We start from the raw sequence: 12483 nt of genomic DNA, 5'->3' as shown, positions 1-12483 counted from the left end.
TAAATGAGCATCTTACAACAGCTATGAATGCTTTAATAAAAAAGAGAAATTGGATTTCATGTTTAATTTGAAAAGGACTTTTATTATACAGATTTTTATGTCTGGGTGACAGGTCCACTTTAATTCGAAAGGAGTTTGCTACAAAACAAGTTTGAAATATAATTCAATAGGCTATAACGAAGGCTACACATAAGAATTTAAGATGGACAAAGGTTTCATTTAATGTATTAATACCTCCTTAAAGGACAAGGAAAGTCCAAACACAATATTGTGTCCATGGAAAGGCATACCTCAATCCTCTTCCATAGTCCTCCTAATTCGCACAATTATGAAGCCATGTAGTAGACGTTAATCTTTGCTTTAACGAAACTGCTGGGTAGAGAAAAAAAATACCCCTAATGCATCGCTCCAAGATCAAGACCGCACACATGCGTAATTAATAATACTTGTAGCAGGCACATGCGCAGAAAATCCCTACTCTGCGGTGCCTGCCCTCCCATCGCGTCTAGGGGAATGCACGAAACTTGGCGCATTTGTTATCACGCGCCCATGTTTATTACGTAGGTTTAACTAAAATAGCAGCCGCAACAGAAGGGGGGGGTGGCGCTAAGTTTAAATGTGGATTGTAGGAGACAGGAGTGAAATCTGAAAAAACTAAATTAGCGATCAGGTACAGGCAAGGGTGGTCTATAATATTCTGTGACAGGTATTGAACGCCTTTCCTTGTCCTTTAAAGTACAAATACATTGCTTTTAGGATTATCCTCACATCTAGACAACAGGTGTTTGGTTGATGATCAGGTCACTGCTGTTTCTAGGAGCTGCCGTCGCATTGTACAAGAGGCACTTCAAGGCAGACTGAGACCTAGCAGCTATTTATGAGACGCTAAGACAATACCAAAGAGCGATGTGCGACATTCTCTTATTTGCCTCTCTGCAAAATCTCAAATGTAAAAGTAAAAGTCCGTTTGTATTTTTTTTTTTTTTAAGGAAATAAGGAAAAATAAAACTCCATAAGCTTAGTTGTTTGTATTTTTGCACAAGAAACGATACAAATCTGAAAGGCTTTTCTTTCTATCATTGTTAGCAAATCAAAATATACGAATATTTCCTGTTTATGAAAGCTGTCAAAAGTATAGAATTTCTCAAAAAAGAAAAAAAAAACATGCTTTTCTCCTTGTGGAATTTCACAAATGAAACAAATGAACACATTTCACCTCACTCGTTACAACTGTAGGATGACGGATTCATGGGTTTTGGCTCAATCCTGTTCAAATATCGGCCTAAGCCAAACTGGCCTGAAATTTCTCAGGATGCCTTCTCAAGATATAGGAAAAGAAAAACACAAAACATATTTAAAAAAAAAAAAACGGCCAAAGTGCTTACAGTTCAGTTACTTCTGACAATGTACACAGTAAAACAGACAGTCGCGTGTTAGAATTTACAATGTCACATGGGAACATTACATGGATTTCAGTATCACTAATGCAAATTATGATTTTTTTTTTTTCCAGATTTGAAAAAAACAACCCAATCAAAAGTGCTGAAGCCTTCCTTATTATTATGTTTCTACTATATAATATAAAGCATTGAATAGTTATTACACACTGTTATCTCAAGCTGCAGTAGCCCTTTCTTTTTCTGTCCCATTTCCAGTTATACCAATATGGCATACATCGTGGAAAAAAAACTATAAATAGGTTAAGTTTAGCAACACAGCTTGAATAGGTTTTTCTCTTTTCACGAAAATCTTTATATAAATTTCTCTGTATAGATTTCTATATATATATTTGTTTTGTCTTAATAACCCTGCGTGCAGTGGCTTTGTAGTGACCCTGATAAAGTTAAAAAAAAAAAATCTGATTAAAAAATCCTTAAAGTGAATGGCTGGCAAAACAATTATGTATAGTTATTTTTGTAAAATACTTTTTCTTTTGTTAATAAAAGACATTTACATTCTGTAGGCTATTGAAATGGCTACAGCAGCTTCTAAAATAGCATTTCATCTTATGGCACTCGTGAAACAGGTTTTACTTCAGGTCAGTATAGGCTTATCTATTCTGAGACCACAGATGGATATCAGACACCTAAGCACAGGATTAAGCACTAGCGTGGTACATGCACCAGTAGCGGATACAAATATGCAGCAAATAATCATTGTAGGCATGTGTCTTCCATTTGGACAAGTAGCTGAATGTGCTAAGCAAAAAATGTGGCATATAAAGACTAAGTAAAAGAAGGAGACGCAGGAAAAGAAAATCCTGCCCTCCGCTGATACCTGACTGTTGATGAGAAAGTGTTTATGACCTTTTTTTTTTTTTTTTTTTGTCTATTTTTGTTATTTTAGTTACCGACTATTTTATAAATGTGTTAGGAAAGCTCAAAGATGCTCCTGTCTGGAAACAAATTCCCCTAAGGCCATATCTGTACAACGGTTGTTTTAAGAATACAAAAAAACAAAAAAAAAATCCTAAAATGTAAAGAAAATAAAAGGAGGAAGCCAGTTTGCCAGTTTGTTGTATAATATTGAGAGGAAACTGCTAGATAGAGCAGTAGCTTAAAAAGGCACAACTTCCCTTTTCTGATGCTTGTAAACGTTCCTCCGGTTACATGCAGAAATGAATCTTTTCTAAAGGGAAAACTAGGATTTATTTTCATTTTTTAATATGTTATTTATAAAGAAAAGCCCTGACTTTTTGTAATTATAATCAATAAAAAAAAAAAATCGAATTTGTTCCATGAATGTCTGAATTTCACCCTATCCGCTCTTAACATAGTTACATAGTTAAATTGGGTTGAAAAAAGACAAAGTCCATCAAGTTCAACCCCTCCAAATGAAAACATACTGCTCTTGGGGCTGTGTTGGGTTCCGTATGGGCGAAGCTTGAATGGATTTAGGCTCGCTTCATAAACAACATATTAAAAGAAATGAAATCATAATAATTCCCCTTTACTATCACCTAAAAAAAATACTTTAAAGAAAAAAAAAATAGCAAAATAAACCCATCCTAATGCAAGAATTACTAGCAGAATGTTCACATTGCAGACTCTTACTCAACTTATTCAGCCCATGTCACTCTTGAAATGAGGAATTTCCCATAGTTTAAAACTTGGCCCTCTGTAAACCACAAAAACTGTAGTGCATAATTACAAAAGGAACACCGTTGCACGGACGATAAGAACAGCTGATTTCTTTAGGCTCTCCTTTTTTTTTTTATACATTAAAAGCTATATATATATTTTTTTTACTTTTTCTTTCCTTAAGGCAACTTTTTTATACTTATATATGTTCCATTAAGGCAGTCACTTTTGATGAAATAACAGTTTTTTGATGTTTCCAGATGAATATTTTGGTATCTGATTGCTGATGATTTCTGACAACATATCCGGAAATTCGATACTCATTGATTTATCCATGAAGGAAAGGAAGCAAAAGGCTAGTAGATTCTCAGCCACCTGGAAGGGAAAACAAAAGCAGAGTGATTGGATAGCACAGTTCCTCCCCTGCTATACAAGTTCATGTCACGTCTGAGATGGCACAACAATGGTGTGGGGTTGATTTAAAACAAGTGTGAACTTGGTCAAGAAACACAGAATTGACACTCAAAATCTGCCAACATACCACCACTGTCATTTTGTCTACCCACTGAGAACTGGAGGTTTACCATTGTATCTGCCCGGCTAACCATACAGTGAACTTATAGGAGGGCACGGAGCTTATTGAAGGTTAGCCTTCTCCAGCTGATCACAAAACTTATTGAAAGTTAGTCTTCTCCAGCTGACCGTGGAGCTTATTGAAGGTGAGCCTTCTCCAGCTGACCACGGAGCTTATTTAAGGTTAGCCTTCTCCAGCTGACCATGGAGCTTATTGAAGGTGAGCCTTCTCCAGTTGACCATGGAGCTTATTGAAGGTGAGCCTTCTCCAGCTGACCACGGAGCTTATTTAAGGTTAGCCTTCTCCAGCTGACCATGGAGCTTATTAAAGGTGAGCCTTCTCCAGCTGACCATGGAGCTTATTGAAGGTTAGCCTTATCTAGCAGATAAAGGATGCTAACCCTAGGGACATGTTCTGTGGACATAAAGACCTAGGCTCAAGAGGTTATATTCTTCAAGGACCATTATCCTCTTAGTAATGTTATGGACTTACCTCATGCATGGAGTCCAATAGCTTTGTCAGTTGGTAAAAGCGCTGCCAGTTTTGACTGGAATTTCCTTCCCTCTTTACTATGGCTTTTCCCAGCTCTTTAATGTATGTCATACGGATTTCCTCAAAGAGAGCATGGCTCTTCAGGCCTTCCTTTGGAACTAAATTTGCAGTGTTAAAAAAAAGTAAACAGGTAAATCAAAAAATCTGAGTAAATTATAAGATTTACTAGGAAAATGGCACAATAAATGGCACGTCAGTGCATATTATAAAAGTATGGCATGGAAACTCTTCCGCCAATTCGGACATGTAAATGAATGTTCTTAACAGACCCAACTACAGTACAGAGGTTTTAAAACAAGGATAGTACTAAAAATTTAGAAAAAACATCAAAGAGGGCCCTGTGTAAAAATGCATATATGTTGATCATGCTCATCATGGTCCATCTACATCTGATTGTTACTCTAGTAAGTATTCCATGATTCAGGAACATAGTATTGTCGTTTGTGGCAATAGAAGGAATATTTGTGTTCATGTTCCCATGATCATTCCATCTATAGTTTAAATTAACACTAATACAGTATATAAGTTGAGTTCTAAGAAATAACTCCATGTTTACAAGCAGGTGTTTTCCCTTAAATACGAACGTACTTGGGTATAGTGATCCCCAACTAGTGGCTCGTGAGCAACATGCTGCTCACCAACCCCTTGGATGTTGCTCCTAGTGGCCCCAAAGCAGGTGCATATTTTTGAATTCCAGGCTTGGAGGCAAGTTTTGGTTGTATAAAAACCATATGTACTGCAAGTCCACATATGAGCCTAACAAATAGCCATTTGCAGCCCTTATTTGGCATCCCCAAGAACATGTTTCATGCTTCCGTTGCTCCTCAACTCTTTTTACATCTGAATGTTGCTCCTGGTTAAAAAAGGTCGGGGACCCCCAGCATAGGACATAAAATGTGTTAAGTGGCCCAACTAATTACAAGTATTATTATTATAATGGCTAAAAGCCCATAGACCTGGAGCTGTACTAAGGAATGGGGTCCTATGCCAACAACTAGGGCTCCAATGACTATAATTTCTTACTCTCCTTCCCTTTATATAAACATATACTTCAATGTCTGTATGTGTGATGTAAAAATGGACTCTTCATGACCCTATTTGCTAAATATAATTATGTTTGCCCTGAGGTCCCAGAGCCTGAATTCATTAGATAATAACTTAATAAATTAGGCAGCTGAAAACCTATAGCAGTGTTAAAAGTGAAAGCATTATGACTTACTTGTGCACATGAGCAACAGGACTTTCATGCAGAGATATTCATCATATGAAATTTGAAGACGGGACATTTCACCTGCAATCTTCAACATCTCTTGACATCTCTCTTGCATAAAGGGTAGGTGCATCCTGTCCCTGAGGATAAAATGATCATGAAATGAAAGAACAGTGGGTTCATCAAGACAGTAACAACAAGCAACCTTACTATTCATCAGGCAGAAAATGGCTGCTTGAAGATGTGAATGAAATCCATATGATGGACAATTTCCAATGCACAGGGCCACCAAATAGCTTTTTTTTTATGCTAGCGGAACACTTAAAGGATTAATTCCTACAGCTGAACATGAACATTTACAGCACCCTTGAAGCCAGCAGACTATATAACATAAGGACCAGGTTGTCCTGTGTTTTCCCGTTTATGGTCAGTAATTGCAATTACTCCTGATAAAGATTTATATTCGTGCTAAGAGTGAAAGGAAAAAAGCTATGGAATATTTTACAGTTGCTCAGACACAAACAGCTAAGGGCAGCCAAAACGTACTCATAGCTCTGCTATCTATTTGTGAGCCAACCACTTGTTTTCTGAGGCTGTGACACAACTTCTTAGGAATTTATCCCTACGGCTCCACGACAAACTTGAGCTGATATTGTAATAGCCAGTCAAAACCACTGTTGCAGTAATTCATACACATACACAGGCCTGGATTGCTAAAACGCAACATAGGATGGCAGTATAATGTTTAAAACATTAGGTCCACAGGTGTTTTTGGGGTAAACTATTTATGTTTATTTTACACAGACTGACATTTAGGCATTGTCTCGTTATAATGGCTTGTGGAGTGAGGGCATCACAAAAAATGGCCTAGGGTGGCATCTCCACACATACCTGAATGCATTTTTTCAATGTAGTTTGAAGACATTTTTGTCTATCAGGTCCATTCATTTAGTGAAGATGGGAAACAAAGGTAAGGTAGATCTAAAGACCTTTTAGTGAGGACAACCCATGGCGCTATGGATGACTCAAAAGGTTATAGGTAATGTATTTTTTACAAGAACTATTACAAAAATAGCGTAAAAGTGATCTCTTTACTGGCCAAGATGACTATCACAACAGGCTTCCAGAACATTTCTATTCCTTTTCAGGCAGATTTCAAAGACGCTATGATGGCTCTCAACATAGATTTTAAAACCTTTCATCTTAGTGAAGTATGCTTTGTAGATCTCTGGCTATTTTCCTCAGGGTCTTGGGCTATGGTTCGTATTTTTCTTTCAGATTTGTCTCTGGTTTTTGTTTGTATTGTACGAGTTGGTTTCTGGTAACCCTGGTGGCTCTGTATTTAAATATTGATCTACAATCTTGGAGTTGTAGCACCTGTTAAGGAGGTCTGTATCTAACCTCTTTCTGATGTGAATGAACAGATTAGTTAGAACTCCTAGCAATAGATAATGGAGTTCTTTGAGTGGTCAGAATGGTTTGTTGTGGGTCTTTGATATATGGGGGAATGAAAGGTATTGTTGACCAATGATATCGCTTAGCATTTCAATGCCCTAGGGTTTCTCTCCTTATGAATCTTAGGGAGCATATGAAAGGTCCCTGTTTTAGGGTCAGAGCACACAGGCAGATTCAGGGAGATTAGTCGTCTGACGACAAATATCCTCTTCTTTGGGGCGATTTATCTCCCCGAACTGCCTCCCCTGCCTTCCCGCCAGCTAAAATGCAAATCACCGGCGGGATGGCACTCGGCATGATTCGTTTTGCATTTAAGCCGATGGGAAGGCAGGGGAGGAAGTTCAGGGAGACAAGTCGCCCCGAAGAAGAGGAGATTTGTCGCCAGGCAACTAATTTCCCTGAATCTGCCTGTGTGCCCTGACCCTATCAGGCACTATCTACTATATATCTGGAAATAATTAAGTTACCAGTACACATAGGCAGGAGTCCATTACACAGTGGGATTATTTTATGCATTTTCTGCTGGTTTTATTATATCCTTCTTATTCCCAAGGAATTAATGCTCAAGTTCTAGTTTTGATGTCCTCTACTCAACCAAAAAGGTTAATGTGACCCTACCTGTAAACAATTCTATGTACTGACGATTGATAATTGCACGTGGAGGCCTACTTAGTTTTCTGTTTCTGTATTGTGGAGTTGCTGGGTTCAATCTGTTTTGAAAGAAAGGGAACTTGAGGAAGGGGTTTTTACCCAAAAAGTCTGCTGAGATTTTAATATGCTTCTACATATTATGGCACATAGCTAGCACTGGAAAGTGTGTTTTGGAAAAAAAAATCATGAATTTATTGATTAAGCAGTAGTGTTTCCTTCTACAAAAACCCAGGAATTTAGACAAATATAGACTTATCTAACCAGTGGTTTGTACATAAAGGTTATAAGCGCATAGTTTTAGGAAACTATTTGATGGTTCTGGCGGCAATAAAAAAGTTCCTTTGAAATTATTGCCAATTCCTTGAGCAAGATTGCCATGCAATGTTTTTGTGCCTTAGCAGACTTTACATGACCTTTTGGAGTCTGAGCCTTTATTTTTCTGTATTTGTAGTAAAAATTTCTGTTCCAGTTAAATAATCCTTGATTGGTTATTTATTGCTGCACATAAATTCTACAATAGCTGGAGAACTGCTGGTAAGGCACGTCTGATTAATGATCTTAAATCATTTAGATGGGGATAATTATTTACTTACAACAGATTACCACAATAGAACACCGTTTGAAGCCAATATTAACAAAAATGTAATAAACCAGAGCAAAGTACAATTCTACAGGGTGAAAAGAATGGGCCTCTGCGAAGTAGTATCTGAGCAGGCATCTTTAGGGTTGGGGCAGACGGGAAGATTCGGGGAGATTTAGTCGCCTGACGACTAATCGCCTCTTCTTTCTTCCGCCTGCTTGAATGAAGAATCGCCTGCGCTAATGCAATCGCACCGCTTCGATTTCCAAAGTTGCCCGGAGTTTCCTTGTGAGGCGACTTCGGAAACTGAAGTGCCACGAGTGCATTAGTGCAGGCGATTGTTCATTCAAGCAGGCGGAAGGCAGTTTGGGGAGATTGTCGCCCCACAGAAGAGGCGACTAAATCCACCCGTCTGCCCCAACCCTTAGGGTGAAGACAAACAGAGCTACTAGTAGCAGCTACTTGTCACGGCTACAAAAATACACAATGCTGATAATTTATGGATAATTGTCTCTACAATTGTCTCTTAGCAGAGGCAATTCTCAGTATAGTCTATGGCAGGGTATTTTCTAGCATTTTGTCGCCATTACAAGTTGCTGCTACTAGCAACTACGAGTGTCTTTCACCCTAAATGATTATGTGTATTGTTCTTGGCAGTCAGCATGCATACACCAACCTCTCGCATTGCCAGCCTACAATACTGCTGACATCTGAAACACCTAATACTTTGCACTTGTCAATGGAAAATTTATGGAAAGGGAAACTACAGAGCATACAACCTGATATTGGATATATGGTGAAGAACACCTGCCCGCCATGACACAAACATTTAATAGTATTCAGCCCTGCATATGTGATCTAATGCCCCACAACATAAAAAAATTGGGAAGCACTGGTCTAAAGGAATAAACGGAGAAAAAAAGAAAAGCCAATTTGGTGATGTCAGTGTAAGAAAATATACAGAGAAAGCTCTTATCCTTCTCTCCAGTTCAGCAGCCTGAAAAAGAAAAACATTCAAAGCCTTAAAGGAACATTTACTGGTCCAACAACATTTGTTCTTTGTTTTTTCTTATTAAAAAAAAGTATACTGCAAACATATAGCCCCCCAAACAACTGTGTAAGGAGGCAAATGACATTCATCATCATGACATCATGTGACCACACCCAACGATGCAAAACAGCCATCATCAACTATTTGGGACCATAAAAGGGCACAGCCAAACCAGCTACATAAGAAATGGTGCCACTAATTTTGTAAACCATTAATAACTTCAGTAACTATGTATAAGGTTTACTTAAGAGGGTTTCCAACCCCAAAGATGGGTCTTTTTTGTGCATACTGAAAGAAAATGGAATTCTTAGCAAATTTTCAACGGGCAAACAGTGAAAGTTTTCAATGATTTGAAATTTGTATAAGCAGCAGACTTTGTAATTTGGCTGTCGAGGACTTCTGTTAAAAGTTCTTGAAGTGTTCTCTGTTTGTTTAGTACAGCAACTGCCATATTGGCTTGGTGTGATATCACTTCCTGCTTGAGTGTCTCCATGCTCGCTCATAGCTCTGGGCTCAGATAACAGCAGGGGGGGGGGGAAGAGAAGCAAACTGAGCATGCTCAAGGTCGTGCCCTGGAGGTTTAAGCTGAAAACAGGAAGTCTGATACAGAAGCCCATGTGTACATAATAGAAGGAAAGAAATGTGGTGTTTCTTTTGACAGAGAGCTCAGAGCAGCATTGCTTTTAGGGTTTATTGTGTATTTATATAGACATTTTCTTATAAAGTTTACTTAATTTTAGCCTTTCCTTCTCCTTTAAAGCCAGACTTGTATGCAACCAAAATTTGCCTCCAAGCCATGTTTGAAGCTGAATACTGTAATGTAAAGGACGAGATAGAAAGATAGAACCCCATCAAGGGGTACAACTAAACGTTACTGGGCTTCATAGCCCAGCTATTTCAATAATTTGAGCCAAAAGCATTGAACATTAGAAAAGTGGCTATTCATGAGTACGGCCCTTATAAGGCATCCATTCAATCAGTGTGTGGGGATGACTGGTCACATACAGTGCAGGGCAGCCCTGTACGACCACCTTTGTCTCATTGACTAGGAACCAGGTTATTCCTAAAGCAATTTACCAGTTGTAGCTTCACAGAAACCCAACAAAACAAAATAATATAAAATACAAACAATGGACTACTCACTCAGTAATGACGAGATCTGGAGCAAAATACAGAATACTTCCATTGGTTTGCTTGTAAGACCTCCATCCAAGAGCAAACACCATCAAAAACATCCACGAGTACTGAAGAAGGGTCATTTGGTCATCCAGGTGCAAGTTTCTGAAACCTGGGGAAATGGCAAAATCAAATATGAACTTGTTTTCAGCACAGATCAGTAGCAAGTGAATGCTCATGCATCTGAAATACATGTCCATTGGCACAGACTATGACTGAACAGTTTTACAGTATAAGAGAATTCTTCCAATTGTTTAAAGGGGGAAGTAAAATCTAAAATAGAATAAGGCTAGAAATGCTGTAATTTGTATACTAAACATAAACATGAACTTACTGCACCACAAGCCTAATCAAACAAATGATTTATGCTTTCAAAGTTGGCTACAGGGGGTCACCATCTTGTAACTTTGTTAAACATCTTTGCAAGACCAAGACTGTGCACATGCTCAGTGTGGTCTGGGCTGCTTAAGGATTGTCATAAATTATGAAAACAGCACAAGTCAAATAATATCTGCCATAAGCCGATACAGCAAGACTGATTAATAATCAGAATATACAGACTGCACTGGGCCCTGTGTTGTCATGTAATCTAATGTGGATTTCATAGTTTTTGTATTGTTTAATACTGTACAAACTTTCTCCATCTCTGCAGAACCAGTGGTGCAACAAAATAATCCTCCAAATAGAATCCCAGTTTATCAGTTTAAATCTGGCTCCATGATCTTTGTCCAGGCAGTTGAAGTTGGAAACAGTAAAGGGGATTTAAAGGCAAAAATTCAATTCAATACAAATCTCTACAGTAAGGCGGGGGCTCCCCCTGCTGTTCATAAGTATGACTGTTTCCCTGCAGAGCACTTAGGGACCGTCTGACAATTCCTATCCACAGTAGTAAATGAAGGGAGAATTTCACTGCATACAGTCAGGTTTCTTATAAAAACTGTACACATTTTTTAATTCAAGTATATTGGAGATAGGTTTCTTTTTCATTAAAGAAAGTAAAAATGGGATTTTATTTTTTTGCCTTTACATGCCCTTTAAGGCTCTTGCTGTTACCCTGTTAATAGGCTTGTTCTCTTAGTTATAGGAAAACATTCGCAAAAATTCAACCTTTATCTTTATGCACACATATGGAATAATAATATGTAGTTATCAAAACTGAAGTTTTTATTAAACCCTGGCAGAGAATTTTGATTCTTAAATTTGTGGGTATTGTTTCTAGTGGTGTGCCAAATTTGAAAGCAGAATCCGTACGACAAGAAAAATCGATCACTTTGTATTCATTCCCGTAGGATCTTTAAAATCATATGTATGAAATGGTGAACTCTATTCATCCACTGATAAATACGATTCTAAATATCACATAGGATTGATTAGAAAGCGAGTGAGTTCTTCTGTGGCGAGTTCTAATCTCACATTTTGATAAATCTGTCCCTTACTATTCACAGTGCAACAATTTTGCCTTTTAGGATTCAGCTGAAGCTTTAGAGGAGGTTTTTCTGAACTAGTAGAGATTACAGATTTACTGCATGGACAATTTATTAAAAGGGTATGCAAGACACCATCTTTGTATGCAAGAAAAGACATTTGTGAAGTTGATTCAAGAGGCGAGTAGCAAGCTCACTGTCATTGGCACCTCCATACATAAGCTCAAGGAGCCAATCATAACTCCTGTGGTTATTAGTAGTCATATAGTCTTCACAGGCTGAAAAAGAGCATGTGGCTGACATCTGACACTGTTGCTTGATCTTCAGAGAGCAATTTGCCCCATTTATTTACTCTAGGTTAATCCCTGTGAAACATGTGGTACTCTCTACTTCTTCTGGATATAGAGGAATCAACAAGTTAAAATTGACTATATAATATCTCCCTGGCGGTATTTCACTCTGTGAATAGAATCTGCACAGGACTAAACTTTTAGACTAAATATACTTCATGAATAAATTCTATTTTCTCCTATTGTACTCTTCTCCTTTAAAGGGATACTGTCACGAGAAAACATGGTTTTTTTTCAAAACGCATCAGTTATTAGTGTTACTCCAGCAGAATTCTGCACTGAAATCCATTTCTCAAAAGAGCAAACTGATTTTTTTTTATATTCAATTTTGAAATCTGACATGGGGCTTGACATATTGTCAGTTTCCCAGCTGCCCCAGT

General features: G+C 38.0%; 1 protein-coding gene across 4 annotated transcripts in view; it reads right to left on the bottom strand.

Moving 5' to 3' along the window:
- Window positions 1-1919: 1919 nt before the first annotated feature.
- Window positions 1920-12483, bottom strand: part of nr3c1.S (nuclear receptor subfamily 3 group C member 1 S homeolog) — a 163378-nt gene continuing 152814 nt past the window's right edge. For all 4 annotated transcript variants that reach the window (XM_018256171.2, XM_018256170.2, XM_018256173.2 and 1 more), the window contains exons 6-9: window positions 10297-10441; window positions 5426-5556; window positions 4147-4304; window positions 1920-3455 (exon numbers count right to left, since the gene is read on the bottom strand). In XM_018256171.2, the coding sequence (XP_018111660.1) occupies window positions 3303-3455; window positions 4147-4304; window positions 5426-5556; window positions 10297-10441 (587 nt within the window). In that variant the 3' untranslated portion in view covers window positions 1920-3302. The remainder of the gene's footprint in view (window positions 3456-4146; window positions 4305-5425; window positions 5557-10296; window positions 10442-12483) is intronic.

This window comes from Xenopus laevis, chromosome 3S (genome assembly GCF_017654675.1).
Source record: "Xenopus laevis strain J_2021 chromosome 3S, Xenopus_laevis_v10.1, whole genome shotgun sequence".
Classification (NCBI taxonomy): Eukaryota; Metazoa; Chordata; class Amphibia; order Anura; family Pipidae; genus Xenopus; species Xenopus laevis.
The sequence above is the reverse complement of the archived record's forward strand: the minus strand, read 5'-3'. Positions and strand labels throughout refer to the sequence as shown.